Source organism: Canis lupus, chromosome 1 (genome assembly GCF_048164855.1).
Source record: "Canis lupus baileyi chromosome 1, mCanLup2.hap1, whole genome shotgun sequence".
Lineage (NCBI taxonomy): Eukaryota > Metazoa > Chordata > Mammalia > Carnivora > Canidae > Canis > Canis lupus.
The window spans coordinates 95,952,808-95,980,359 of NC_132838.1; the positions used below are offsets into that span (position 1 = coordinate 95,952,808).

General features: G+C 37.9%; 1 protein-coding gene, 1 long non-coding RNA gene and 1 other non-coding gene across 15 annotated transcripts in view; 1 reads left to right on the top strand and 2 right to left on the bottom strand.

Moving 5' to 3' along the window:
* Nucleotides 1-27,552, top strand: part of LOC140641315 (uncharacterized) — an 84,075-nt gene that overhangs the window by 27,509 nt on the left and 29,014 nt on the right. The gene's annotated exons all lie outside the window — the stretch shown is intronic.
* LOC140641274 (serine/threonine-protein kinase MRCK alpha-like) overlaps nucleotides 1-27,552 on the bottom strand; it is a 66,452-nt gene that overhangs the window by 23,885 nt on the left and 15,015 nt on the right. For 6 of the 11 annotated variants that reach the window (XM_072840917.1, XM_072840848.1, XM_072840908.1 and 3 more), the window contains 5 exons: nucleotides 22,042-22,152; nucleotides 8,893-8,976; nucleotides 6,370-6,475; nucleotides 4,688-4,824; nucleotides 3,807-3,946 (listed from right to left, as the gene is read on the bottom strand). In XM_072840917.1, the coding sequence (XP_072697018.1) occupies nucleotides 3,807-3,946; nucleotides 4,688-4,824; nucleotides 6,370-6,475; nucleotides 8,893-8,976; nucleotides 22,042-22,152 (578 nt within the window). The remainder of the gene's footprint in view (nucleotides 1-3,806; nucleotides 3,947-4,687; nucleotides 4,825-6,369; nucleotides 6,476-8,892; nucleotides 8,977-22,041; nucleotides 22,153-27,552) is intronic. The other 5 variants (XM_072840872.1, XM_072840890.1, XM_072840883.1 and 2 more) reach the window with 3 other exon arrangements.
* On the bottom strand, nucleotides 13,711-13,914 carry LOC140609046 (small nucleolar RNA U3). The gene has a single exon (XR_012011045.1). It is a non-coding gene; the product is annotated as a small nucleolar RNA U3 (small nucleolar RNA).

The following is a 27,552-nucleotide window of genomic DNA, read 5'->3' on the forward strand; positions in this document are numbered from 1 at the left end:
ATTGTTTTACATCAAATTTGGGAAGTTTTCAGCTATTATTTCTTCCATTATTCTTGATGACTTGCGGAAGTAGAAAGTAAAGGCTACGACAATGTTGTCAACTGCCTGGCTGAGTACCAAAGGAGTGCCCCAATTTGCACACAAAGACAGGGAGATACATTGGATCCAGATGCTTAAAAAAAATCTCTGCACAGTCATTACTGACCATTAAGCTAACAAAGTAGAGACTTCAGTGACAACACATAAAAAAGATAAAGACTTTACAGATCAGTTCAGAAAAGTCACCAAAGAAACAAACAACAATTACAAGCAACAACAAGTCCTGGAGAGGAAGTGCAATTTGATTACCAGAGTTGCCAATTTCATTATTTGAAATGTCCAATTTTTAAGAAAAAAATTATAAGATATGCAAAGAAACATATAAGTGACCAATATGTGGGGAAAGTGTGACCAGTAGAAACTGTTCCCCGGGAAATCCAGATGTTTAATTTATTAGACAAAAATTTATTTGAAATATGTTTGAAGACCTAAAGGGAACCATGTCTAAAGAACTGAAGAAATGAGGATGATGATATCTCTCCAAGTAGAAAATATCAATAAGTAATTTGAAATTATTTTTTAAAAAAAGAACCAAATAGAAATTCTGAAGTTGAAGAATAAAATAACTGAAATGAAAAATTCACTAGCCGGGCTTAAAAACAAATTTGGGTAGGCAGAAGACAAAATCACTGAACTTGAAGACAGGTTAATTAATATTATCCAATCTGAGGAAAAGAAAGAAGAAAGAATGAAGAAAAATGAAAAGAGCCTGAGAAACCTGTAGGAGACCATAAGTAATAAGATACACATCATGGGAATCCCAAAGTAAGAGGAGAGACGAAAGGGGGCAGAAGGAATAATTGGGTGAAGATCTCAACTCAATAACCTAACTTTCCACCTAAGTAAACTAGAAAACAAAGAGCAAACTAAGCCCAGAATAAACAGAAGAAAGGAAATAACAAAGAATAGAGTAGAAATTAATAAAAAAGAATATAGAAAAGTAAGACAAAGAAAAGCAAAAGTCGGTTCTTTAAAAATACTAACAAAATTGACAAGCCTTTACCTACACCAAGAAAGAAATGAGAGAAGATTCAAATTACTAATATCAGAAATGAGACAGGCAAGATAACTAGCTGACCTTTCAGATATTAAAAGAAGTATAAGGTAATACTATGAACAATCACATGCCAAAAAAATTAGAAAATCTAAAAGAAGAGAAAAATTCCTAGAAAACACAAAGTATTAAAGATAACTCAGGAGGACATAGAAAATCTGAATGGACTTATAGCTAGAAAATATTGAGATAGTACCCCAAATAGCCAGGGGAATATTAAAAGAGAAAAACAGAGCTGGGGGCATCACAATGCCAGATTTCAGGTTGTACTACAAAGCTGTGATCATCAAGACCATGTGGTACTGGCACAAAAACAGACACATAGATCAATGGGACAGAATAGAGAACCCAGAAATGGGCCCTCAACTCTATGGTCAATTAATACTCAACAAAGCAGGAAAGACTATCCACTGGAAGAAGGACAGTCTCTTCAATAAATGGTGCTGGGAAAATTGGACAGCCACGTGCAGAAGAATGAAACTAGACCATTCCCTTACACCATACACAAAGATAAACTCAAAATGGATGAAAGATCTAAATGTGAAACAAGAATCCATCAAAATCCTAGAGGAGAACACAGGCAACACCCTTTTGAACTTGGCCACAGTAACTTCTTGCAAGATACATCCATGAAGGCAAGGGAAACCAAAGCAAAAATGAATTATCGGGACTTAAAAAAGCTTCTGCACAACAAAAGAAACAGTCAGCAAAACTAAAAGACAACCTACAGAATGGGAGAAGATATTTGCAAATGACGTATCAGATAAAGGGCTAGTATCCAAGATCTATAAAGAACTTATTAAACTCAACAGCAAAGAAACAATCCAATCATGAAATGGGCAAAAGACATGAACAGAAATTTCACCAAAGAAGACATAGACATGGCCAACAAGCACATGAGAAAATGAGTGGGAAATATCAGAGAGGGTGACAGCACATGAGAGACTCCTAACTCTGGGAAACAAACAAGGGGTGGTGGAATGGGAGGCGGGTTGGGGGCTTGGGGTGTCTGGGTGACAGGCACTGAGGGGGGCACTTGAAGGGATGAGCACTGAGTGTTATTGCTATATATCAGCAAATTGAATTCCAATAAAAAAAATGGAAGATTGAGTTAGTAATTTAAAAACTTACCATAAATAAAAGTTGAAGACCAGATGGTTTCATTAGTGAATTCTACCAAACATATTTAATACCAGTCCTTCATAAACTCTTCCAAAAAAATAAGAAGGGAAAGAATACTTTCCAACTCATTCTGAGGCCATTTTTACTCTAACGCCAAAACCAGACAAAAATATCTAATAAAAGAAAACTATAGACCAATATTCTATATTAATGCAGATGGAAAAATCCCTCAATAAATTCCAGCAAATCTAATCCAGCAGCATGTAAAAAAGGGTATTCCTATTTTTCTCACACTAAAGCCAAGGGGGATTTGTCCCAAGAATGTAAGGTAGGCTCTATGTTTAAAAAAATCAATCAGTGTAATAATACACCGTGTTAATAAAGGGGAAAAAATCATATGATTCCTGCAATAGACACCGCAAAAGCACTTGTCAAAATCCAACACCATTTCCAGATAAAAACATTCAACAAACTAGAAATAGAAGGGAATTCCCTCAACCTGATAAAGGACATAAGCCATAGAAAGTAATTAAATATGGATACAAGCAACATGGAGGAAGCTTGAAAACAGTATGCTCAGTGAGGGAAGCCAATCACAAACTTCACATATGATTCCATTTATATGAAATAACCAGAGTAGGCAAATCCACAGAGACAGAAATAGATTCGTGGTTGCCAGGGGCTTGGGGCGAGGAAGAATGTAGAATGGCTTCTAATGCAAATATGGTTTCTTTTTGGCATGAGGAAAATGTTCTAAAATTAGATTGTGGTGATGGTTGTACAACCTTGTGAACATACTAAAAACCAGTGAATTGCACATTTAAAATGGTGTGTGACCATTTGCTTCGACATGGATGGAACTGGAGGGTATTATGTTGAGTGAAATAAGTCAGTCGGATAAGGACAAACATTATATGGTCTCATTCATTTGGGGAATATAAAAAATAGTGAAAGGGAATAAAGGGGAAAGGAGAAAAAATGAGTGGGAAATATCAGAAAGGGAGACAGAACATGAGAGACTCCTAACTCTGGGAAACGAACTAGGGGTGGTGGAAGGGGAGGTGGGCGGGGGGTGGGAGTGACTAGGTGACAGGCACTGAGGGGGGCACTTGATGGAATGAGCACTGGGTGTTATTCTATATGTTGGCAAATTGAACAATAAAAAATAAATTTATAAAAATAAATACATAAAAAATAAAATGGTGTGTGACTTGCATCTCACTCTAAAGAGTGTCTGGTTTTGAGATGCTTTTCTCAGCACACACACACACACACTCACACAAACACAGAGAAAATAACTTTTGGCCAAAAAGACTCTTATAAATATCACACTGAATTATGTAATCCATACCGTGGAGGTGGTGATGCAAAGTTTAGGCAAAATGTCTTCTATTATGAAGTTTACGTGGCAATGGAGAAAATTAGGAACTTTAACATAAAGTTAAATCTTAATGATGACACTATCTAAATAAAATATCAGAAGCCATTTTTATGCCCATTTTTATTATTAAAACATTATCTCAAAGCTTACCTCATGTCAATCACTTGACTCACGACGACATTGGGTTTTGAACCTTTTTCTTCTTCCATATTGTACAGGAAGAGCTTGAAGTCACAAACTATAGCCAGTGCTCTCTGCCATCCTTTCTTCACCCCTGCTTTTTTTGGAATCTTTAAGTTTTGATTTTTTTAAAGCAAATAAAAACAATTGAAGCTGAAATATAATGCTATCCAATTATTACAAATAAAATTGAAATAATAAACATGTGTTATAAGTATGTCACTTATTTAAGATGTGGAACAGAGCTGTGTATAACATAATTGAAATTTTAAAAAACAAGGTAGTTCCTTCCAAGACTGAATATCTCTTGTGAAAATAAGCTTGCTATCATTCAATTAACACTAGCAATTCATTCAAATAATTTGTTCATCTCTGGTAGCATTAAATTTAAATCTCATAATACCATGACTCAAATTCAACTCAGATTTTTAATATTTCTCAAAAGGTTCATTTCACTTTTAGTCTCATGTAATTTGTCATTGCTAACTGTGATTCAGAGTTACATCATTAGGGGAGATTTCAGCATTTGTTCATCACAAGGTAATGTTTAAATAGAATACTTTGAGACATTTAAAAATATTCCATTTGTGACAGCTAAATTTTGTTCTCTATCTTCTCAGGATAGAACAAATATATTCAATTGCATATTATATTTATTTTATAATCTGTTATAAATATTATATAAAATTTTAATATATTTTATTTTATTTTTATATTTTACTTATATTTATATACATTTTATCTTAATTATATACATATATATATTTTTTTTTTTACAAATTGCTCACACAGTGCGAGGTAAGTAATCAACTTTTCAAGAATTCATCTAAACCCATAATATGGACACTTACCCAGACATGGCCTTCGTAGGCTGTTCCCATGCCTTCCTGCACGTCTACACAGAGGGTGCCTCTCTTCTGCTGGGAAGGTACTGGACAAGCTCTTGGAGCTTTCTCTACACAGGTTGTGTGACATGAGAACCCACATGCTTTTTGAAGGGAATAAAGAGACATGATAGCAGTAGATATGATGGTTTTACTCCGTAACCCTCTGCCTCAATTCTGTCTGTGCTCATAGTGGTCAGAATGATAAAAACTACATTTCCCATACTCCCTTGCAACTGATGGGGGGTGCCTGATTGAAGTTCCACTAGTAAGATGACTTTCTGTGGGACAGAGTTGAGCCAGGCTGGGAGAGGTGCAGGATGCAGACCACGCACTTCACTGCATGGAAGGGTGGGAGGTCCCAGGCACAGTGGTGGTGTCCCAATTCTGTGGGAGCTTGCTCTATTTTGCGGGTGATGTCCTGCAGGCCAGTCGCTGGGGCCTTCCTGATCCCTGGCAGAAGGAGCAGGTTCTGGGAGCTGCAGCAGCTGGTGGCCACTTCCTAATTTTGTCATCTCTTTATGACCCCAATAGCAGCTGCCCCAAGCTCAGCAGAGACCAGGCCACGCTGGAAGCAGGAGACACTCCTGGGCACAGAGAGCTCAAAACCTGCCTCTGCAGCCCTGGAAGTATATTTTAAGTACCTAATTCCCCAATTTAAATCCCATTTTGTTTCATGCAGTAGGTTGCATTTAAGGTTAAGGTGGCTCCGACTGTGGCAGTGCTAAGGGTGGGAAAGTTGTCCCCCTCAGCACTGTGTCCCAGAGTGAGCACTGAGCAGAACTCGCTAAGGAGACCAGAGGGCAGAGTCTGTTAAATGAGAAGTGTCTGTGGCACAGTGATCCACCGTTTGGTACTTCCAAAAGCATATTGCTCCCTTGCAATAATATTTACCGAGTAGAATAAAGCAATTACAACTCACGGATAGCATTCCATTTTCCTGCCACATAAACTAGTGAATTTGGTCCTCATGCTCTACTAGTGCTACAGAGAACAAAATATGTCTACGTTTTTCTTCATAGATGTGGCCCTGCCTGCAGGCTATACAACAGGACTTCTGGGAACAACATTCACACAGGCTTGAAGGGGGTGAGGTCCTTTGGAGTTACACATTGCCAAGGTCCCCCAAACATTCCCAGTGGCCTTGGGTCCAATCTTTCCAATATGAAACAGATGCAGAGAGATTTTTAGCAAAAGGATCTCTTCATGACATGCTTCTACAATTCAAAGAAAACAGAATGTTTGCCGAGTGACATATTACAATGGGCTGAATGTCTGTGTCAGCCCCAAAATTCATATGTTGAAATCATACCCCTCAATGTGGTGGTATCAGGAGATGGGGTTTGTGTGTGGGGGTGATTGCTGAGGTCGTGAGGGTGTAGCCCTCATGGGTAGGACTAATGCTCCCTGGCCCCTTGGCCTTGTGAGGATACAACCCGAAGTTAGCAGCCTGCTCCCCTGAAGGGAGCTCTCACCAGAACCTGACCACACTGGCACCCTCATCTTGCACTTCCAGCCTGTGAGAAGTACACTTCTGTGTTTAAAAATCACCCAGTCTGTATCCTTTGCCGCAGCCACTCCTGCAAACTAAGGCATGTCAGTATAAAGATCCTGGTCCTGGCCCCACAGCTCTGTTCCTGGAGTCTTACCATCACAGGCACAGCCTTGTCTTATCAGACCCACCATCAGAGACGTGCACTGGTGACATTTGGTGGGCGCGGTGAAGGACGTAAGGAAAAACTGGTGGCTCTTATTCTACAAAACAAAGAGACCAAAAAAGTACTGAAGGTGAAATAACTTTGAAGAGGTGATTCTAGGCACAAATCCTTGCCTGAAGTATCATTTTATGTACAAAGAAATGCAGCTCCCGCATTTTCTCACCAGAATGTAGGATTCTTGCCCCCTCACGACTTCATAATTAGGAAATGTTGAGCAAGAGATACCAAAAATTACCAAGAAGAGGAAGAGGAGGAGGAAGAGGAGAATTAATTTCATTGGTGATCACACATTCATTAATACCATTTGCAACCAAATAAATCAAGCCTGGCTTTTGGGGGGCCCAATATATCTTGAACCTTGGAAAGATGATTTCTTGACTGACAGATTCTTTGGATGAATCCTTATCAGTGGATGGAGTGAGAATTGCCTTTGTGTACATACTTTTAATGGGGAGGGGTAAGCAAAAAATAACATGGTTTTTATATCTTCTTTGGAAAGAGAATAATTTCAAAATTTTCTCTAATACATCATGTGTTTCATTTTCTACTATCAATTTTAAAAAAATGATACACATAAATTGGAAAGGTCCAGTGAAGCAGGCTGGGATGGAGGGCATCCTGAAATTTCACACCTGAAACCCCAACAAGGAAAGCTGCAACTGCTGTCACAGAATTAGCAATAAATCGGTAACCCACCGTGGATTATCCATTTCTTGATTATACCTCTTTGCCCTCAAAATTACTTTTATCATAAGTTAGCAGTATGTAAATCCTAACAAAATCTGGCTTCTCCAGAGAATCGCAGGCCCTGCTGTGGGCACTGTGTATGTACTGGGCTACCTATTCCCTATCAGGTCTCTGTTTGCAGAGCTGCACATCACCCTCACCTCTTGGGAGACCTGGTGCCTCCAATCCCAGAGTCCTTCCAGGCTTCCAAGGAACCGATGTCTCGTGGCTCCTCAGTATGCTCTCCCTATCATTCGACATGCACATTTCTCAGCTCTGCTAACCTCACCCAGGCTTTCTTCTTCTAAGGTTATGTTGACTTAGTTGCTTTTTCTTTTTTCTCCTTTTATTGGCTTTCATTAGAAAGCAAGGATGTATGTATTTTTTAATATACTGTGATTAACCACAAGTCCCCAGGGAAAAAAAGGAAGGAAAACAAGAAAGAAGAAAATAAAATACTTTTGGTATTCTAATGGATACTGCCTAATAATACATGAATCTTGACACAACACTGCATCGTGTTTTAGTCTTAGTTCTCTATAACATATGTGTATTTTTGTTGATTTTGGCATATAAATATCTTCTATTTGTTTTCTAGGTATTCATTATATAACAGAGATAACCCGTGTTATTTTTATATATTTACCTTGTGTTCAAATTACCTTATTAATTTCAGTAGGTTTAAAAAAAAACCACCCCTTAGGTGTTCTGAGCAAACAATCATATCAATCTTATGAAAGATTATGTTCTAATGTTTATTCCAGTCCTTTTATTTTCATTTTTATTGCATTTCCTAGAAATTACTGAATACTAATGGTGATATGGGATAATTCTATACCATTCTTGGTTTTAATTGAAAAGATTTAGTGTTTCATCATTTATGATAATATTTGCTGTTTGGTTTGGGAAAACAGGTTTACTATATTTATGAATTTTCTTTTTACTGCTATTTGTTACAGCCTCTGGTTACTTAATGCTAATAAAGAGAAATGCTTTGAATATTTTGGTCATTTAAAATTATTTGTTAAACAAGCAGTACATTAATCTGATTCAAAAAACAGTTAAAGGCTTTCTCTCCTCCAAAATTACAAGATTCTCATGAGAGACTCCTAACTCTGGGAAACGAACAAGGGGTAGTAGAAGGGGAGATAGGGAAGATGGGGTGGGGAGACAGGGTGACTGGGTGATGGGCACTGAGGGGGGCACTTGACGGGATGAGCGCTGGGTGGTAATACAATATGTTGGCAAATTGAACTCCAATAAAAAAATATACGAAAAAAAAAGCATAAGATTCGTTAGTACATATCTAGTAGTTATGTGGTTTCAGTTTTACATTTAAATTATGGCTGAATTTAGAATTTATCTGAGAGTAAGTTATGAGATTCAGGATATGGATCCCTTAAGGAAATTTCAGAGCAAAATTCAGTTAATGAGTTTACCATCATTTATAATTTCTAAATGAGACTTGACAGACACAGCAAAGCCCATTTAATAGAAAAAACATTCCTCTTAAATTGTCACTAAATGTTTTACCCCTGCCTTGGCTATATTCAAACCTTAAGAAGATTTTTATAGTGGAATTTTCTGTTATGTTAATTTTTAAATCTGGTTGGAGGTTTGAGGAATGTAGCTGCAAAAAAATTTTAGTAAATGCCAAGACAATAAAAGCAAAACCAATTTATTTTCATTTTGAAAGGAACCTGCTAAGCTTATAATTAAATCAAGTACCTTAGTTGGAAAAAGGATACTACTATGATATTCCTTTCTCTTTATTGTTGGTGTGTGAACTGGTAGATGAGCAGAATCTACAATCTGAATCAAGGAAATGAAAATTAACAAGGGCAAGTTACAGATATCACCGAAATTATAAGAATTAAATAAATTAAATTAATTAAATAATTAAATAATTCCTCAATTAAGGCAAAAGAATTATACTTGTTAATAGGCAAAAACATAGTAAAACTCAAATTCTTACAGTGTTGAAAAATAATTAAGTAATTTAGATATACGCTTCACATTCTACAAACAAAATATATGTATGTTTTATATAATTTATTATGGTTTGGCTATTTTAAAACAATACATCATAGCATGTAGACTACATTAAAAGAATACTAATCATCTTTGTAAGGGATTTTTATTAAGTAGACACATGATCACAATCCTCAAAAAAAACCTTTGAAATGCCCGTTTTATAAGTGTAAATATGGATTTTGTGAGTACTCACAAATAAACATTTCTTTCCTGGGAACTCATAGAAAACACTTCTTGAAACAGGAAGAATTGGATGCTTGTGGGTGTTACTGGGGAATACAGTTTAGTTGTAAGGAAGATGTTAAATGGTTGAGCAAAGCAGGTAACTCTACAGACTTGAAGAATGTCTCTCCTTTCAGGCTGGCAGATAACCATGAAGAAAACATACAAGTTTGGTAGTAAATGCAGGAGACTCAGGACATCTGCCGAATTTACAAAGATACTTTAAAAAGTTGATCGTGTTTCACTGTGCTATTTACTATGTATCCCATTAAATAGCCTTTTTCATATGAATTTGTAAAAACGAATATAACAAAGATTCCCTCTTAAAAATCTTAGATACATGTATTGATGAATTACCCTTATTTTAGTTTTCTTTTGCTTAGTAAGAGGCTATCTTCAGGCTAAAGAAGAGACACCACATCATATTAGTTGTTGCAAAAGGATTTGACTAATTCAACATCCATTCATGATAAGACTCTCAACAGACTAGGAATAGAAAGGACTTCCATAATCTGATAAAAGGCATCTACAAAAAACAGAGGCAAGCATTACCACTAAGGATGAAAAACCAATTGCTTTCACCTAAGAATGAAAACAAAGCAAGAATGACCACCACCACCACTTTTATTCAACATCAAGCTGAACCCTAGCCAGTGTGCCAGAGAGAATTGGACAGGATAAGTATACATATTAATAAGAAAGTAAACTGCCCTGTTTGTGGATGACATGATTGTCTGCTTAGATAATTCCAAGGAATGTCAAAGGAAAAAAATCTTGAACTACTAAGTTTGGTAAGATCACATGACACAAGGTTAACACAAAATCACATTTCTCTATAACAACAGTAAATAATTGGAAACTGATTATGTTTTACTAAGACAATTTTTCAGAAGTTTAAGGTTCACAGAAAAATTCAGGGGAAAGTACAGAGATTTCCCAAATATTCCCTGCCCACACACATGCATAGCCTCCCCAATTATCAACATGTCCCACCAGAAGTATGATCAGTGAAACACTGACACATCATATTCACTCAGAGTCCATGGTTTGCATTAGGGTTCACTCTTGGTGTTGTACATTCTGTGCATTTAGACAAATGAATAGGCATGTATCCACCCTACGGTATCATACAGAGTATTTTCACAGCCTTGAAAATCCTGTGCTTCACCTATTCATCCCTTCTCCCCCAAACCATGGCAACCACTGATCTTTTCACTATACCCATAATTTGCCTCTTTCAAATGCCATATGGTTGGAATCATACAATATATAGCCTTTTCAGATTAACTCTTATGTATTAATAATTTAAGGTCTCTTCATGTCTTTTCCTACCTTAATAAATCATTTCTTTCTAGTAGTGAATCATGTTCCATTGTCTGGATGGACCATCTATCCATCCACCTGCTGAAAGACATCTTGGTTGCTCCCAAGTTGTAACGATTATGAATAAAGCTGCTGTAAACATCCATGTACATAATTTGATATGGAGTTAAGTTCTCGTTTTCCTTATGTAAATATCAAGGAGTACAGTTGCAGGGTAGTATGGTAAGAATATGTTTAGATTTGTAAGAAACTGCCAGACTATCTTGTGAAGTGGCTGCACCATTTTGCACTGTCACCAGCAATCAGAGTCGCTGTTGCTGCACCGGCATTTGGTGTTGTCAAAATCTGTTCCAGATTTTGGCCACTCTGATGGGTGTGTATTGTCTCATTGTCGATTTAATTTGCACTTCTCTGATGACCAATGTTAGGAAACATCTTTTCATATGCTTATTTGTCTCCCATCCAAGTACTAACCAGGCCCGACCCTGCTTAGCTTCCAAGATCAGATGAGATAGGGCACGTTCAGGGTGGTATGGCCATAGACTCATATGCTTATTTGTAATCCATGTATCTTCTTTATTGAAGTACCTATTTAGGTCTTTGGCTCATTTTTAATTGAGTTATTTGGTTTTTTTATTGTTGAGTTTTAAGAGTTCTTTGTATATTTTTGGATAACAGTTTAAATTTGTCTTTAGCAAATATTTTCTCTCAGTCTGTAGATTGTCTTTGCATTCTCCTGACCTTGTCTTTTACAGGCAAGTTTTTAATTTTAAGGGAGTACAGTTATCTTTTGATAATGTATCTAAAAAGTAATTGTCAAACTTAAGGTCGTCTAGATTTTCTCCTATGATATCATCAATGAGTTTTATAAGTTTTGCATTGTATATTTAGATCTGTGATCCATTCTGAGTTATTTTTGTGAAGACTGTAAGATCTCGTCTAGATTCATTCTTTTGCTGGTGAATGTCTTGTTGTTCCAGCATGATTTGTTCAAAGACTATCTTTGCTCCACTCTTTTGCTTTTGCTCTTCGGTCAAGGATCATTTGATGATATTTATGTGGATCTGTTTCTGGGCTTTCTCTCGCATTGATCTATTTGTTTCTTCTTTTACCAATACCCACACTGCCTTGATTATTGTAGCTTTATAGTAAGTATTGACATTGGGTAGTATCAGTCCTCCAACATTGTTTTTCCCCTTCAATATTATGTTGGTTATTCTCGGTCTTTTATCTCTCTATATAAACCATAAAATCAGTTTGTCAACATCCGCAAAATAACTTGCCAGAATTTTGACTGGGCTTGCATTGAATCTGTAGGAAACTGATTTTTAATTACTAGTTCAGTACTATTTACAGTGCCTCTAAGATTTAAATATATATATAACTAAATATATATATATATATATATATATTTACATATGCATGTAAATAAGCCTAACAAAACATGCACAGGATCTGTTGACTGACAACTACCAAGCACTGATGAAAGAAATTAAAGAAGCGAAAGAAATTAAAGAAGCCCTAAATACATAGAATGACATATCATGTTCAGGAATTGGAAGATGCCGTAGAGTTAGTATATTAATTTTCATTAAATTAAATTATTTATTTAATGCAATATGAATCAAAATCTCAAAAAAGAGTTTATGTAGATATAAACAAGTAGATTCTAAAATTTATCAGAATCAAAGAAACTAGAATAGCAAAAGCTTTTCAAAAACCTTGTAAAAGTTTCAGTAAAGAAATAGAAGATATAAAGAAGAACCAGCAGAATTTGACAAATAAAGAAAAAATACAGTAATCACTATTAAAAATTCAGTGGCTGGCCCAATAGAAGAATAGAGAGGGCAGAGAACAGAATTCATGAACTTGATAGAACAATATAAATTATTCTATATTAACTTCATAGAGAAAGTAGACAGGAAAAAGTGGGACTATTACAAAAGATCTAACATCAGAGTCCCAGAAGGAGAGTATAAAAAGAATGAGGCTGAGAAAATACTCCCAAGAAATAACGTCTGAAAATTTCCTGAGTTTGGTTAAAGATATAAACGGTAAATTCAAGAAGCTGACTGAATTCCAAGTAGGATAAACTCAAAGAAATACAATGCAAGATACAATGTAGTAAAACTTCTGGAAACTAAAGACAAAAAATTTAACTGAATTAAAAGATAATAATAATAAAAGCACCAGGGAGAAACAACATATTAAAGTGGAACCCTAACTGCGCATTGCTAAATGAATGAAGCCAATCTGATAAAGCTGCATGATTCCAACTATATGACACAGTGGAAAAAGCAAACCTATAAAGATAGTAGAAAGATTGGTGGTTCCCAGGATTTCAGGTAGAGGGAGGAAGGGAAGAATAAATTGATCACAGGAATTTTTAAGACCGTGAAACTGCACTTAAATGATACTGTAATGATAGATACATGTTATTATCCATTTGTCATTTATCCAGTTGTACATCTGTAAAATGTATAATACAAAATGTGAACATTAACAATAGATTTTAGTTAATAATCATGGTGCATAACTCTAAAAATGTACCACATGAACATAAGTTGTTAATAATGAAGGAAACTGGGAGAGGAGGGGTGGTGAGACAGGTAAGACTTCGTATTTGCCACTAAGTTTTTCTGTGAATGTAAAACTACCCCCAAAATAAAGTCCATTAATTTTTTTAAGATTTTATTTTTAAGTAAATCTCTACACCCAACATGGTATCAAACCTACAACCCTGAGATCAAGAGTTGCATGCTCTACTGACAAAGCCAACCAGGAGCACCTAAAGCCCATTAATTTTTTAAGTGATTTTTAAATCAAGACAGTCTCAAAGACTGTCTAAGAGAACTTGTCTGCAATCTACCTAAGATAGCTACAATAAGTTCTACACAGAAAAGAAATGAAGGACTCGAAATGAGGGAAAAACATGGAAAGAGTGAAAACATGGGTAGATTTTTTTTAACCACTCAAAGGGTGTCCCTTCTCTCCTACTCCCCCAAAGGAGGAGAATGATCATCAATGCAAAGGGCAGCTGGAGAAACATCCAGAGTCAGCTTCACTCTCAGGAAGGGACACTGCATCTCCTTGTGGTTTCGGTTACTCTACACTTTCAGAGAAACTTCACTAGTAACAGACTATAGAAATGATTCCTGAAAGTATAGTCTTGATAGATTTTCTAAATTGTGTTAGATGGTTGAAACAAACATTATAACACTGTCTAATATCCCTCAGCGCATATAGAGAAATATGTAATACAATTACATTACAAATGAGGAAGAGTAAAATGATGTAAAGGGAGGTGAAGTTGCCACACTTCATTTGATCAAATAACATGTTGTCACAGTATAGTAGCAAATTTTGTATACATAATGAAATCTCTTAGATGAAATGAATCAATTTCTCCAAAAGTACAAATTACCACACTCACTCAATATGAGATAAATAATTTGAATAGCCTGATAACTATTAAAGAAATCGAATTTGTAATTTTAAAACTCTCATAAAGAAACCTCCAGAATAGCTTTATTGGAAAATTATAGCAAATGTTTAAAAAAGAATCATCAATAATTCTCTATATTTTTTTACAGAAAATAAAAGAGAATACTTCCCAACAGATTTTATGAAGCCAGTATCACTTTGATGGCAAAATCAGACAAGCACAGCACACACACACACACACTACTGACCAACATTCTGGATTAATGTGGATACAAAAGTCTCAACAGTGTATTAGCAAATAGAATTCAGCAATATATATGAAGCATATACATTATAAGTGTTGTGTTTATTTCAGAGAAGGAAAGGTGATCCAATATTTGAAAATCAATCAATGTATCATATTAACAGGCTAAAGAACAAAGAATTCATCATATAATATATTCATGCAGAAAAAAAGCATTTTGAAAAACTTAACATTCATTTGTGATAAAAAAAAAAAAACTCTCAGCCAACTAGGAAGATGAATTTCCCCAACTTGATAAAAAGGATCTACAAAAATCCTACAGCCAACACCATAATTAATGGTGAAAGACTGAATTGTTTTCCCTTAATGTGAGTACAAGAGCTGTCCGTTATTATCAGATAGCAGTGGAAGTTCTAGCCAGGGCAGTAGGGCAAGGAAAAGAAGTAAAAGCCATACAGATTAGGAAAGAAGAAACAAAATTATACTTATTCTCAGATGACATGATTTTAGAAAATTCCAAGGAATCTACATACACACTCACAAACAAAAACCTTCTAGAAATTAATGAGCTTTAGCAAGTTCTCAAGTTTCAAGATCAACATACAAAAATCATTTCACTGGGATGTCTGGGTGGCTCAGTGGTTGAGCATCTGCCTTCGGCTCAGGTCATGATCCTAGAGTTCCAAGATCGAGTTCCACATTGGGCTCCCAAGAGGGAGCCTGCTTCTCCCTCTGCCTATGTCTCTGCCTCTCTCTGTGTGTCTCTCATGAATAAATAAAATCTTTTTAAAAAATCAATTGCACTTCAACAAACTAGCAACAAATACATGGAAATTGAAGTTTAAAGTATAGTACCATCTACTATTGCTAAAAAAAAAATAAAGACTTAGATATAAATTTCACAAAACACATATAAGACTTGTATGCTCAAAACCACAAAATGCTGATAAGAGAAGTCAAAGAGTATCTGAAAAAGTGGAGAGGCATCCTGAGTTCATGAATTGGAAGATTCAGTATAGTAAAGATGCCAGTTTTCTCTAGATTAAGTAAAGGCTTACCGCCGCTTCTCTCAGAATAATAGGACTACAAGGCTTTGTTATGGATACAAACAATATTATTCTAAAATTTGTATGGGAAGAGGATATATGGGTATTTATTCACAGATGACATGATCTTACATGAAGAAAACCCTAATGATTCTCCAAAAATCAGTTAAATGAATATAGCAAAGTTGCAGGATACAAAATCGATACATAAGAATCAGCCATATTTCTATATACTAAGAATGAACAATAGGAAAAGGAAATTAAGAAAACAGCTCCATTTGTCATAGCATGGAAAGGGGGAAAAATGCTTAGGAATAAACTTAATTGTGGAGGCAAATGACTTGTACGCTGTAAACTACAAAACATTGGTGAAGGACATCCAAAGGACACCAATAAATGGAAAAACATCCTATGTTCATGTATTAGAAGAATTGATATTTTTAAGATGTCCATATTACCCAAAACAATCCACAGATGCAGTGCAATTCCTATCAAAATCTCAGACATTTTTGCAGAAATAGGAACATCTATTCCAAAATGCATTAAAGACTCTCAAGGGATCCAAATAGCCCAAACAGTATTGGAAAAAAGAACATGGTTGGGGGTTTCACACTTAGAAAGCTAAGTGTGGTACTGCCATCCAGATAGTCATATACACCATATAATGCCCAGAAATTAACCATATATATATATATATATATATATATATATATATATATATGATTTTCAACAATGGTGCCAAGACCATTCAGTAGGAAAAGGATGGTACAGATGGGCTTGGGAAAACTGAACTGCTACAAAAGAATGAAACAAGACCACTTTCTTACACCATCCACAAAAATAAACTAAGATGGATTGAAGACCTAAATGTGAGACCTGAAACCATACAAATACTAAAAAAATAAAGGCAGCAATCTCTTTGACATCACCCTTTACAACATATTCATGGACATATCTCCTCAGGGAAGGGAAACAAAAGCAAACATCAACTATTGCGACTACACCAAAATTTAAAAAAAGAAAAATTTGCACAACAGAGAAAACCAACAAAATGAAAAGGCAACCTACTGAATGGGAGACAATATTTGTAAATGCTATATCTAATAAGGGTTGATATTCAAAATGTATAAAGAACTCATGCAGCTCAACACCAAATATACATATATATATATATATATATATATATATATATATATATATATATATAATCTTATTTTTAAATGGGCAGAGGACCTAAATAGACATTTTTCCAAAGAAGGCACAGATGGCCAACAGACATGAAAAGATGCTCAACCTCACTCATCATCAGGGAAATGCAAGTCAAAACCACAATAAGATAGCACCTCACACCTATCAGAATGGCTGTTATCAAAAAGACAAGAAGTAAGTGTGGACAAGGATATTGAGAGAAGGGAACCCTGATCCACTGTTGGTGGGAATGCAAACTGGTACAGCCACTGTGGAAAACAGATACTATATGATTTCACTTATATGTGGAATCTAAAAAACAAAACAAATGAACAACAACAACAAAAAAAAAAAAAAAAAAAAACAGAAATGGACTAATAAATACAGAAAACAAACTGTTGGTTGCCAGAGGGGAGATGAGTGGTGGGATGAGTGAAATGGGTGAAGGGGATCAAGAAGTACAAACCTCCAGTTATAAATAACTCATGGAGATAAAAAGTACAGCACAGGGAGTATAGTTAGTAGTTTTGTAATAACGTGTGGTAACTACATTTATGGTGGTGAGCATTGAGTACTAATAACATTTTATGTCAACTATAGTTCGATAATGAAAGAAGAAAAAGAGCAATGTACATACTTTAATTTAAAAACACTTTATTGAAGGGAAGGAGAAACTAAGTGGGGAAAAATTTGAGAGGAAGACAAACCATGAGAAATCCCTAACTCTGGGAAATAAAGGGTTGCCAAAGAGGAAGCAAGTGGAGGATGGCATAACTGGGTGATGGGCATTAAGGAGGGCACATGATGTGATGAGCACTGGGCGTTATACAATATGTTGGCAATAAAATAAAAAATAAAAAATAAGGAGCAATACAGCTAATCAAAAAATAAATAAAAATACTTTATTGCTAAAAAGCACTGTCATCTGAGCTTTCAGTGAGTCACAGTCACTGATCATAGATCACATGACAATTATAATAATGAAAAATTGAAATATTGCAAGAATTATCAGAATGTGACACAGAGACAAGAAATGAGCAAATGCTATTGTAAAAATGGCACTGAGAGACTTGCCTGACCCGGGGTTGCCATGATATTATTTTGTAAAATTGCAATATCTGTGAAATGCAGTAGAGCAAAGCAAAATTAAATAGGATTTACCTGTACAAATTATTAGGAAAATAATAGACTAGCCAATGAATGGGATTGGAAAACTATCAAAATGGCAAAAACTGATTTGTATTTCCTACCGAGCAAAGATATAATTTCCTAAATGTGAAAAGCGAAACCTTAAATATTTTTGGAACCTTTGGGATAGAAGGATAGATGGAAATGGATTTCTCAGAAAACACACAAAAAGTGCAAGGAATAAAAGAAAGGACTAATGAATTTTACTGGGTTAAAATTAAAAACTTCAGCTTGACAAAATGAAAGCAATAATTAGATACCACTTTATACCCATCAGAATTGCAAATTTTCAAATGCCTAGAAGCAGTGTTGACATAGGTTTAAGGAAATGAGAATTTTTATGTGCTGCTAAGTAAGAGTAGAAATAGATGCTGAAAAACTCTCTTCCCCAGCAGAAGAGTGTGTGCATGCAGGGTGACCTGGAGTGTGGATGCAGAGCCCACATGGGGTGAGAATGGGCAATCTGCAGAGATGGGAGACTGGTCACAGAAGGGAGTTAGAAATGTGGACAGAGACAAAACTAGAATGAACCCTATGATGTTGGATTGGAATTATTTATGTGTGCACAAGTTCAGTTTTCATAGATAGATGGATAGATATAGATGATAGATTGATATATGATTGATATGTAGATATATAGATAAATGAGATTGATGATGATGATAGATAGATAGATAGATAGATAGATAGATAGATAGATAGATAGATAGATAAATTTTGGAGCACCTGGATGGTTCAGTCATTTAAGCAACTGACTCTGGATTTCAGCTCTGGTGGTAGTCTTGGGGTAATGAGATCAAACCCCGCCTAGAAGGCTCCACGATCAGCAGGGAGTCTGCTTGTGATTCTCTCTCTTGCTCTCCTTCTGCCCCTCCTCCTGCTTGTACTCACTGCACTCTCTCTGTCTCTCCCTCTTTCTCTCAAATGAATAAATCTTAAAAAAAAAAAAAAAAGATTTCTACATGTAGACTGATGTGCAAACTTTCTCTCGTAAAAGGGTCTGGAATAGGGATGCCTAGGTAGCTCAGCAGTTGAGCATCTGCCTTTGGCTCAGGGTGTGATCCTAGTCCTGAGATCAACTCCCGCATCAAGCACCATGCAAGGAGCCAGCTTCTCGTTCTGTCTTTATCTCTCCCTCCCTCTCTCTGTCTTTCATGAATATATAAATAAAATCTTAAAAAAAAAAAAAGAGCCTGAAATAGTGATACTGCAATAGTGAGGGCACACCTAACACTCAGAGCTAGACTTCTAAATACTGTTCTCCACTGAAAGCCATCATCAGTGTTCCTTGGAAAAATGGCTGAATGCAGGGCTGGGGAATACCAGACAGATGAGCTGATGCATCTTGTTCTGCCAGATAGAGAGACGGTGCTCAACGAGTGATGAAGGCATGTCAGAAGGACAAGGTACCAAAGAAAGGGCTCACACAGACCACATCTGTGACCATTAGAACATCAGAATAAACAGTGACACTCATCAATTGTAAGCCACTGAATAAAATTAGAAACCATGGGTCCCTACAGATATAAATAAATTGAAAGTTTGGTGAGCAATAGGGTACTTTCTTCAAAAATACTCTCTACAAAATAGCAATTACAAAGGAAAGGAGAGGTCTGGAAAATTCCACCTGAGGGCAGTGGTCAAAGCAAGCATCCCACATGATGGGATGCATCCCACAGCATCACCTCTGGAATATTCTTGCCAACGATGTGTAACCTGCATGAAGGCACGGGGAACCTTTTTTTTTTTTTTTTTTTTTTTTTTTAATGAGGAGCATCCTACTCTACACTGGCCTGTGGCTTTTGAGTCTCAAGGTCATGAAATAAAACAAAGACTAAGAAGTTGTTGCAGATGGGGAGATACTGAAGAGAGATGACAAGCACCAACAAAGCAGGATTTTGAACTGGGTCCTTTAGCTGTGATGGCACCACATGTACAACTGGTGAAACCTGTATGGGGCCTTAGTGTCAGATGGTAGGACTGCGTCACCATCAGGCACAACGGTTGTACAGTGGGTGTGTATCTATGTAGGAGAATATTCTTTTTTTATTTAAATTCAATTAATTAACATGTAGCATATTATTAGTTTCAGAGGTAGAGTGACTCATCAGTCTTATATAACACCCAGTGCTCATCACATTACGTGCTCTCCTTCATGCCCGTCACCCAGTTACCCTGTCTTCCCACCCTTCTCCCCTCCAGTAACCCTTAGTTTGTTTCCTATGATTAAAAGTCTCTTATGGTATGTGTAGGAGAATATTCTTAATTGTAAGAAACACATTGAAGTATTCGAGGTGATAAATCAGAAGGCAGCCTCTGGTAGTCTAGGAAAAATAAATTAATACTGTATCCTCAAAGTTTCCATAAAATCTGTAAACATTTCCCCAAAATTAAAGCACTCTGCAGCCAAAATTTTACATTGAAAACATGCATATATGTGAAAATAACAAACTCTCCCATATGTATATAGACCCCCAGTGGATGCCTAAAACCACAGATAGTACCAAACCCTATATATATATATATACTATATATTTTCCTATTCATACATACCTATGAAAAAGTTTACTTTATAAATTAGGAACAGTGAGAGATTACCAACAATAAGTAACGAAAACTTGAACAATTTTAACAATATACTGTAATAAAAATTATGTGAATGTGGTCTCTCTCTCTCTCTCTCTCTCATTCTCCCCCAAAGCATCTTTTTGTCCTGTCCTAACCCTTCTTGTGATGATGTAGCTGATAAAATGCCTACATGATGAGATGAAGTGAGGTGAAGGATGCAGGCACTGTGACCTTGTGTCAGGGGACTGCTGACCCTCTGAGCACATGTCAGGAAGAGGATCATCTGTTTCTGGACCCTGGTTGAGGGCAGCTAACTGAAACCATGGATTGGAGTGGGGAGGGGATTACCTGTAGAAGCAGCAGATACCAACAGGCTCATTATAATAGAGAAATTGTACTAGTGAGAAATGGAATCAACCCAAATGTGCATCAAAGGAGCACTGTTCTGTAGATCTAAGTGCCTTCAATTTCATCTTAATTTCTTTTATCTGATACAAAAGTGGCCCAGTTTTGCAAAATTTGTGAGTAATAAGTATATGGATTTGCAATAGATCATTCCTCTATGATGGAAATACTTCATTGTTAAAATTTTAAAACAGTAAGATAAAATTGTTATCAAAATTTCAGAGAATATAAATAATAGTGGAAGGGAATAGAAGGGAAGGGAGAAGAAATGGGTAGGAAATATCAGAAAGGGAGACAGAACATAAAGACTCCTAACTCTGGGAAAAGAACTAGGGGTGGTGGAAGGGGAGGAGGGCGGGGGGTGGGAGTGAATGGGTGACGGGCACTGAGGGGGGCACTTGACGGGATGAGCACTGGGTGTTACTCTGTATGTTGGCAAATTGAACACCAATAAAAAAAAAATTATTATTTAAAAAAAATTTTCAGAGGCTCTGAGCAGAATTTGCAAATAATGCCCTGCCTGGCCCCAAGCCACATTGAAGCTCTTTCCCAACTAAACTGCATGCTAACCTCACAACTTGTGGCCCAGCCCCCAGGATTCCACAGCAGCAGCGAAGAATCCCTGCTGGGATTAATGGGGGTGAAGGAGATGCAGAGCAGGAGGGGAAAGGCCTTTCTGAACAGGGAGCGTGTGAGCTAAAAGACACCAAATGCTTTGACTTCTGGAGGAAACAGTTTCTTTTGTCTGAGAGACAGTCCCTGACCAACATGAAGGAAGGGCCAATGAAGAGTTAGTTGTTTCATGTACCATTGCATAGAAAATAAAACATCTCCAATTTTAATAAGCACAGTCACAAATATATACCTTACTAATTGATACCTTACTAATTATTCATAACCCCAGATTTTATGTTACAATATGATATGTTCCTGCTATATCTGACTCCTTATATTCAGAGTAGACATAATCATTAAGCCTCATTAAGCCTGTTCTTCAAGAGCCTTTGTCATTTTTTTACTGACTTTCGAGAGTAGTGTTCTCATCCGAGTTTCAAGTCTTCCAGTGTTACCAGTTAAACTGAAGACTCTCTAAGGGACTGTGCCAACCAAGTAGCATATGTGATTAGGAAAAAAATGCCACTCTCTTTCTGAATCATCTGCCTTTGTTTTGTTACACATGAAGTGTTTGTGAGCAAAGCTACCCCAAGGAGGCACCTTAACTGGGTCGGCTTCATCTCCACTGTGTGAGGATGGAGACGCGGACCCAGAACTGATGTAAAACTTGATCTTGAGGTTCTGATCAAGTATGTTCTCAACTGGATCTGTCTAGGAAAAAAAAATCAGATCATTGTATAGAATACATGGTTCTTCAGTCATGAACATTACAATACTTCTCAATAGCTATAATTTTAATATTTTTGTCGCAAGTATTTCAACATATAGGCTGCTGCCCTAACACTGCAGTAGTGAGTAGTCTGCTCCCACCATAGCCCTGCGTACTTCGCCCCACACACACATGCATCTTTCTCTTCCATTTGAAAGTGCTAAGACAGGGCACCTGGGTGGCTCAGTTGGTGAAGAGTCTGTCTTCAGCTCAGGTCCTGGTCCTGGGGTCCTGGGATCAGCCCTACATCAGGCTCCCTGCTCAGCGGGAGTCTGCTTCTCCATCTCCCTCTGCCCCTCCCCCTGCTCATGCTCTAGCTCTCTCTCAAATAAATAAGTAAAATCTGAAAAGAGAAGAGAAAAGAAAAATGCTAGGCTTCAAAAGAAAGGTGGATTCCCTCCAGAGTGGATAACAGAGAAATGAACTTGAAACTGAAGAGACGAATTCTGTCTGTGAGGGTGCCTGATGAAGATATGCCACTTTGGCTTATTGATTATTTTGAATTACAGTTACTGAAGAAACAGTGCAAGAAGGACACACTGACCCTCCTTTGTCTTCCTGTGAAAGCAGGTGATAAATCCCCCCTGTGGAAGGTCCCTCCCTGAACCAGGAGGAGGGAAGACATTCTTATCATCAGAGATGGGATATTTGGGGCCAGGAAGGCTGTCTAAACAAACCTTGTTTGCCCAGCCTGTATCTTCCTAGTTACTTCTTCAGCATCCACCGCCCATAGAGCCAACTCCCTTTATCATGTCAAGCCTCCACATGCGATTTGTTTCTTTGTCTAAAAGGTAAAAGAGTTTCCTGCTCTGGTCACTTCTCTTGCAGAGACTCTCACATACAAGTCAAAATTCAGTTAAAATTTTGTATGTTTTTCTCTTGTTAATCTCTTATGTCAGTTTCATTCTTAGGCCCAACCAGAGATCCAGGAAGAGGAGAGAAGAACTGTTTCTCCCCTATACCACATTAGGCATTAAGTGAGAGTACAAGAAGCTAATCAACCTCGTGACTTATGGTCAAATACAATCCCCTGCTTATTTAACAGCACAGAAACTGGCACTCAGGGTCAGCATCCTTTATGTTAAGAAATTTTTAAAATTTAGTTTGTAAGATCAAATAATACACAATTTAGTGATTTCCAAAGTTATGGCTTAAACAAAATGCAGAAGCAGCTCCAGGATTTCTGTATAGGAGAGGATGGGTCCGAAGGCAAGGAGGACAGCCTTCCTGGGGTTGCATGCACACAGTGTTCTGTATGATACTAGAGAATAAAAACTGTTTTAGGGGCACCTGGGTGGCTCTATTGGTTAAGCATCTGCTTTGGACTCAGACCATGATCCCAGTGTCCTGGGATAGAGCCCCTTGCATGTCTCGGGCTCCCTGCTCAGCCTGCTTCTCTGCTCCGTCCACATGCTCCACTCTCTCTATCTCTCTCAAATAAATAAAATATTTTTAAATGTGTTTTGCTTTTTAATGTTGTTAAATATTAAGAAACAATATACACAAAATGGAGTCACTTATGTTAAGCCTCACCAAGATGGCACACCTAACCTAGTGTAGTTTCAGCCTCTCCCAGCAGTGGAACTGTAAACCAATCAATCTGGAATTTCTTGATCACACTAGTGAGGCAATCTGCCTGAGAAGACTCCCCCGCCCTTCCATCTAAGGGAAGGTGACCTTGCTTGAGACTACCCTTTCTTTTCTTTTGCTAATAATGTCCCTGTTGCACCTGTTTGTGCTGAGGAAAGCCTCTGATTTGTATTACTCTCAGAGCTCCCTTCTGTTTGTTAGATCTTTAAATTTACTCAGTTAAATTTCTGTTTAAGAATACACATTAAATTATGCTGATGGTGGTTGTAGTTGTGATGGTCCCTGTAACTGAGGATTTGGGGGTTTGGGGTAGCTGGGAGACGTTAGAAAGGCTTACGCCGCCCGAGCAGCCCTTAGTCTTGGAGTCTTCACTGATGGAAAAAAAAAAAAAAAAACAACAAACCCTAAGGCTTTGTTTGAGCATGTTCTTGGGCCAACAGAACAAACTTTTCAGAGAGTCAGGCCAAATTATTAGAAGCAGAAATAATTGATGGCGTGCAAAGCAAAAATCTCTGCTTTGATAGTTACTTCCTAAGTTTGTGTTCAGTTCAAGGCAGCATCAGATATGTGGCTTAAATCCCCAAATGTCCTGTTGTTGTTGTTTTTTTCTTTTTTCTCAAATTGGAAAGACCGTGTCTTTCACCATTAACTCATGTGACCACTGTTGTGAAACACAATACACTATTCACATAATATTTGATTGGTGCTTCTTTTTTGGGGAGAATTTAAAATCCTGCTTTTTTGGATTTATTCCCATTAATTAGTTCCATTTTCTCCGTGGCGGATGCAAGGCTCTCAACAAAGTAGTTAAGCCCTAAGGCTGAAGGTTGGAACTCAAAACTCAGTAACGCCTGCCTGTCATTTATTGTTAATAGATGCATTCCCTGGTAGAGCGCTTGTGCATGGTGCCCATCCAGCTGTCATCACAGTGCCCAGTGCACACCAGAAACTCAAGTTTCCCACCTCCCTCGCTGGTGTCCCTATACTCAGACCTCTGATCACAGCCGCATGAGTTCACACTCCTCTGCCTCGCCAGCTAGTCCCTTTACATTGGTTCTCTCTCTCTTTTCTTCATTTAGTAAACTTGTTTTGCAGCGTGAGATGTAGCAAATACAGGGGAAAGGGCACAAGTCATATAATGTTAATTATTGTGATGCCCACCACCAGCAAAGTACCACCTACATCCAAAACTGGGACCCTGACGGCACCGGGAAGCCCCTTCTGGGTCCCATTCACAACCTTCCTCCTCCCCAAAAGAAACCATCTTGGGTCCAGCAGTAGCCTCTTTGCATTTGTTTGGAAATTGACCACATTAAGTATGCATCCCTAAACACTACTATGGTGTTAAGTGCCTGCCAGAAACTTCTGATGGTAATTTAAATGCTTGACAGTCAGCTTTTGATTGTGGAGGCATCCGTTTCAAAAGACATCCATCTCGAGTAAACATACTGCCAGCTGCATCGCACAGCTACTAGCAAACCAAGCAGATAAGGAATGAGGCTGTCCCCACGGGGTTAGGGTACGGGTTAGGGTTTCTCTTGCAGAAAGCCCTGGGTAACCTAGACACTTGATAACTCCGGTGACCCTGCTTCTTCCTTCCCACGCTTATGCTCTAAATTTGCCAATGAAAAGTGGCCTTGGGCATGCCCAGTATTCTCCAGGACTGTCCGTGATAAATCTCGTTCCTCAGAGCTCTCTGGAGGTTATTGCTGAAATGAGTCCTGCAATCATAATAAGAACCACAAGGGTCAGTCCAGCCACAACACTGGCTGTGGGGAATGTCTGCGGGGCTCTCTACCCGTGATGCAGGTCCACTGAGTGCCCCAGGCAGGTGCAGCACAGAGCATCCCTGCTGACAGGCTGGACGGGACACAGCTAGAGTTTCATTTTGTTCCCTGTCTATTCTCCTGCGTGCCTGGCTTTTTTCACTCAATATAGTGGGTTTTTAAATTTTTTTAATTTAATTTAGATTCAATTAATTAACATAGAATGTGTCATTAGTTTCAGAGGTAGAGGTCCATGATTCATCAGTTGCATCCATCACCCAGGGCTCATGACATCACGCGTCCTCCTTAATCCCCGTCACCCAGTTACCCCATTCCTCAACCTTGTGTTGATGAGATTCGCCCGTGGTATTGTGGGTAGCTGTGGCTCATTCATCTGTATTGCTATGCAGTAGTTCATTATATTAGTACACCAGAATTTCTTTATTCACTCCCCTGTTTGATGGACATTTGGGTTTGTTCCTGTCTGAGCTGTCAAGAACATCCTTATATGTATTTTCTGGCATAGGTGTGCAAGATTCCTAGAGTGTATCCCTTGGAATGGAATTACAGTACCTCTGGTCCTCATTGCTCCATGTACTCACCAGTGCTTGCTTTGCTGTGTTTTTCTTTTAAGCACTGCAGTAACTGTGTTGTGCTATCTCAAGAGGTTTAGAACTTTTAATATATTTATTGTCTCTTTGGATTTCCTCTTTTATGAATTCTCTGTTAAGCTTCTTGCCCCTCTCCTGCCAAGCTGACTGATTTTCTCTTACTGATACAGGGTTCTTTGTATATTCTGGATATGAGCCTTTGCTAGTTGTTGTGGTGCAAATATCTTTCTCCACTCTGAGGCTTGTGCTTTCATAGTCTTTGCCCCATTGCTCTGCAGTCCTAGCTTTATAAGTCAAGTATCCACAGATACCTTTTTTCTGGATATTGTTCTGTTCTGTTGGTCTGTGTGTCTATGCATTTGCCAATACCATCCCGTTTTAATTACTGTCAGTCTTTTTTTTTAAGATTATATGTATTTGAGAGAGAGAGAGAGGGAGAGAGAGAATGAGTTGTGGTAAGGGGGAGAGGGAGAAGCAGACTCTCCACCTAGCAGGGAGCCAGATGTGGAACTCCATCCCAGGACCCTGAGATCATGACCTGAGCTGAAGGCAGATGCTTCACCAACTGAGCCACCCAGGTGGCCCTAAATCTTGAGAATATTCCTGTTGGATTACATGTCCTCCCAAATCCTCTGTAGCTCCTCTGCTCTCTGAAACCAAGGAGGATGTAGTTTTGCCCTCTGAGCTTGTGGTGAGAGGATCAGCCTTTATGGTCTCTGTTTGCATGCTTGTTTGTTTATAGATTTTATTTGAGAGAGAGAAAAAGAGCACAAGCAAAAGGGGAGGAGCAGAGGCAGAAGCGGACTCCCCACTGAGTGGGAAACCTGATGCAGGACTCAATGGACCCTGGGATCATGACCTGAGCTGAAGGCAGACACTTCACCGACTGAGCCACCCAGGTGCCCCCAGCCCTTATGGTCTTTGAATTGCCTCAGGGTCATCCTCCCCTTTCCTAAGGAATAGTGCACGCTCACAGCCTCTTAGCTCTGTGGTCCAGCCCTGTAGAATCCAGCCTCATTCCGTCAGCTTTCTTCGTCCCCTCCCCTTCAAACTGGCATTGTCTCTGCTGGTTTAACGCCCTCTCTGCTCCTGGCCTGTGCTGACAGGGCTGGTTATACGTGCGAGTCCCAGCCACGATGTCCTTATCAAATGGTGGTTCAGCCATACCCTTGGTGTTCTCAGAAAAAAGGCTTTCTCTTTTTTTTGCCGTACGGATAGGCTTGAGACTTTTCTAAATGTCTCATTTCTGGTTCCTTTTTTTATTATTAAAAAAAATACTTTATTTCAGTTTGCAAAAGCATAGTCTATTAAATTCAGGGTTAGAAATGGATCAAGAAGAAAAGGCTTTTTTGTCTATTCATCAAAACAGAAGTGA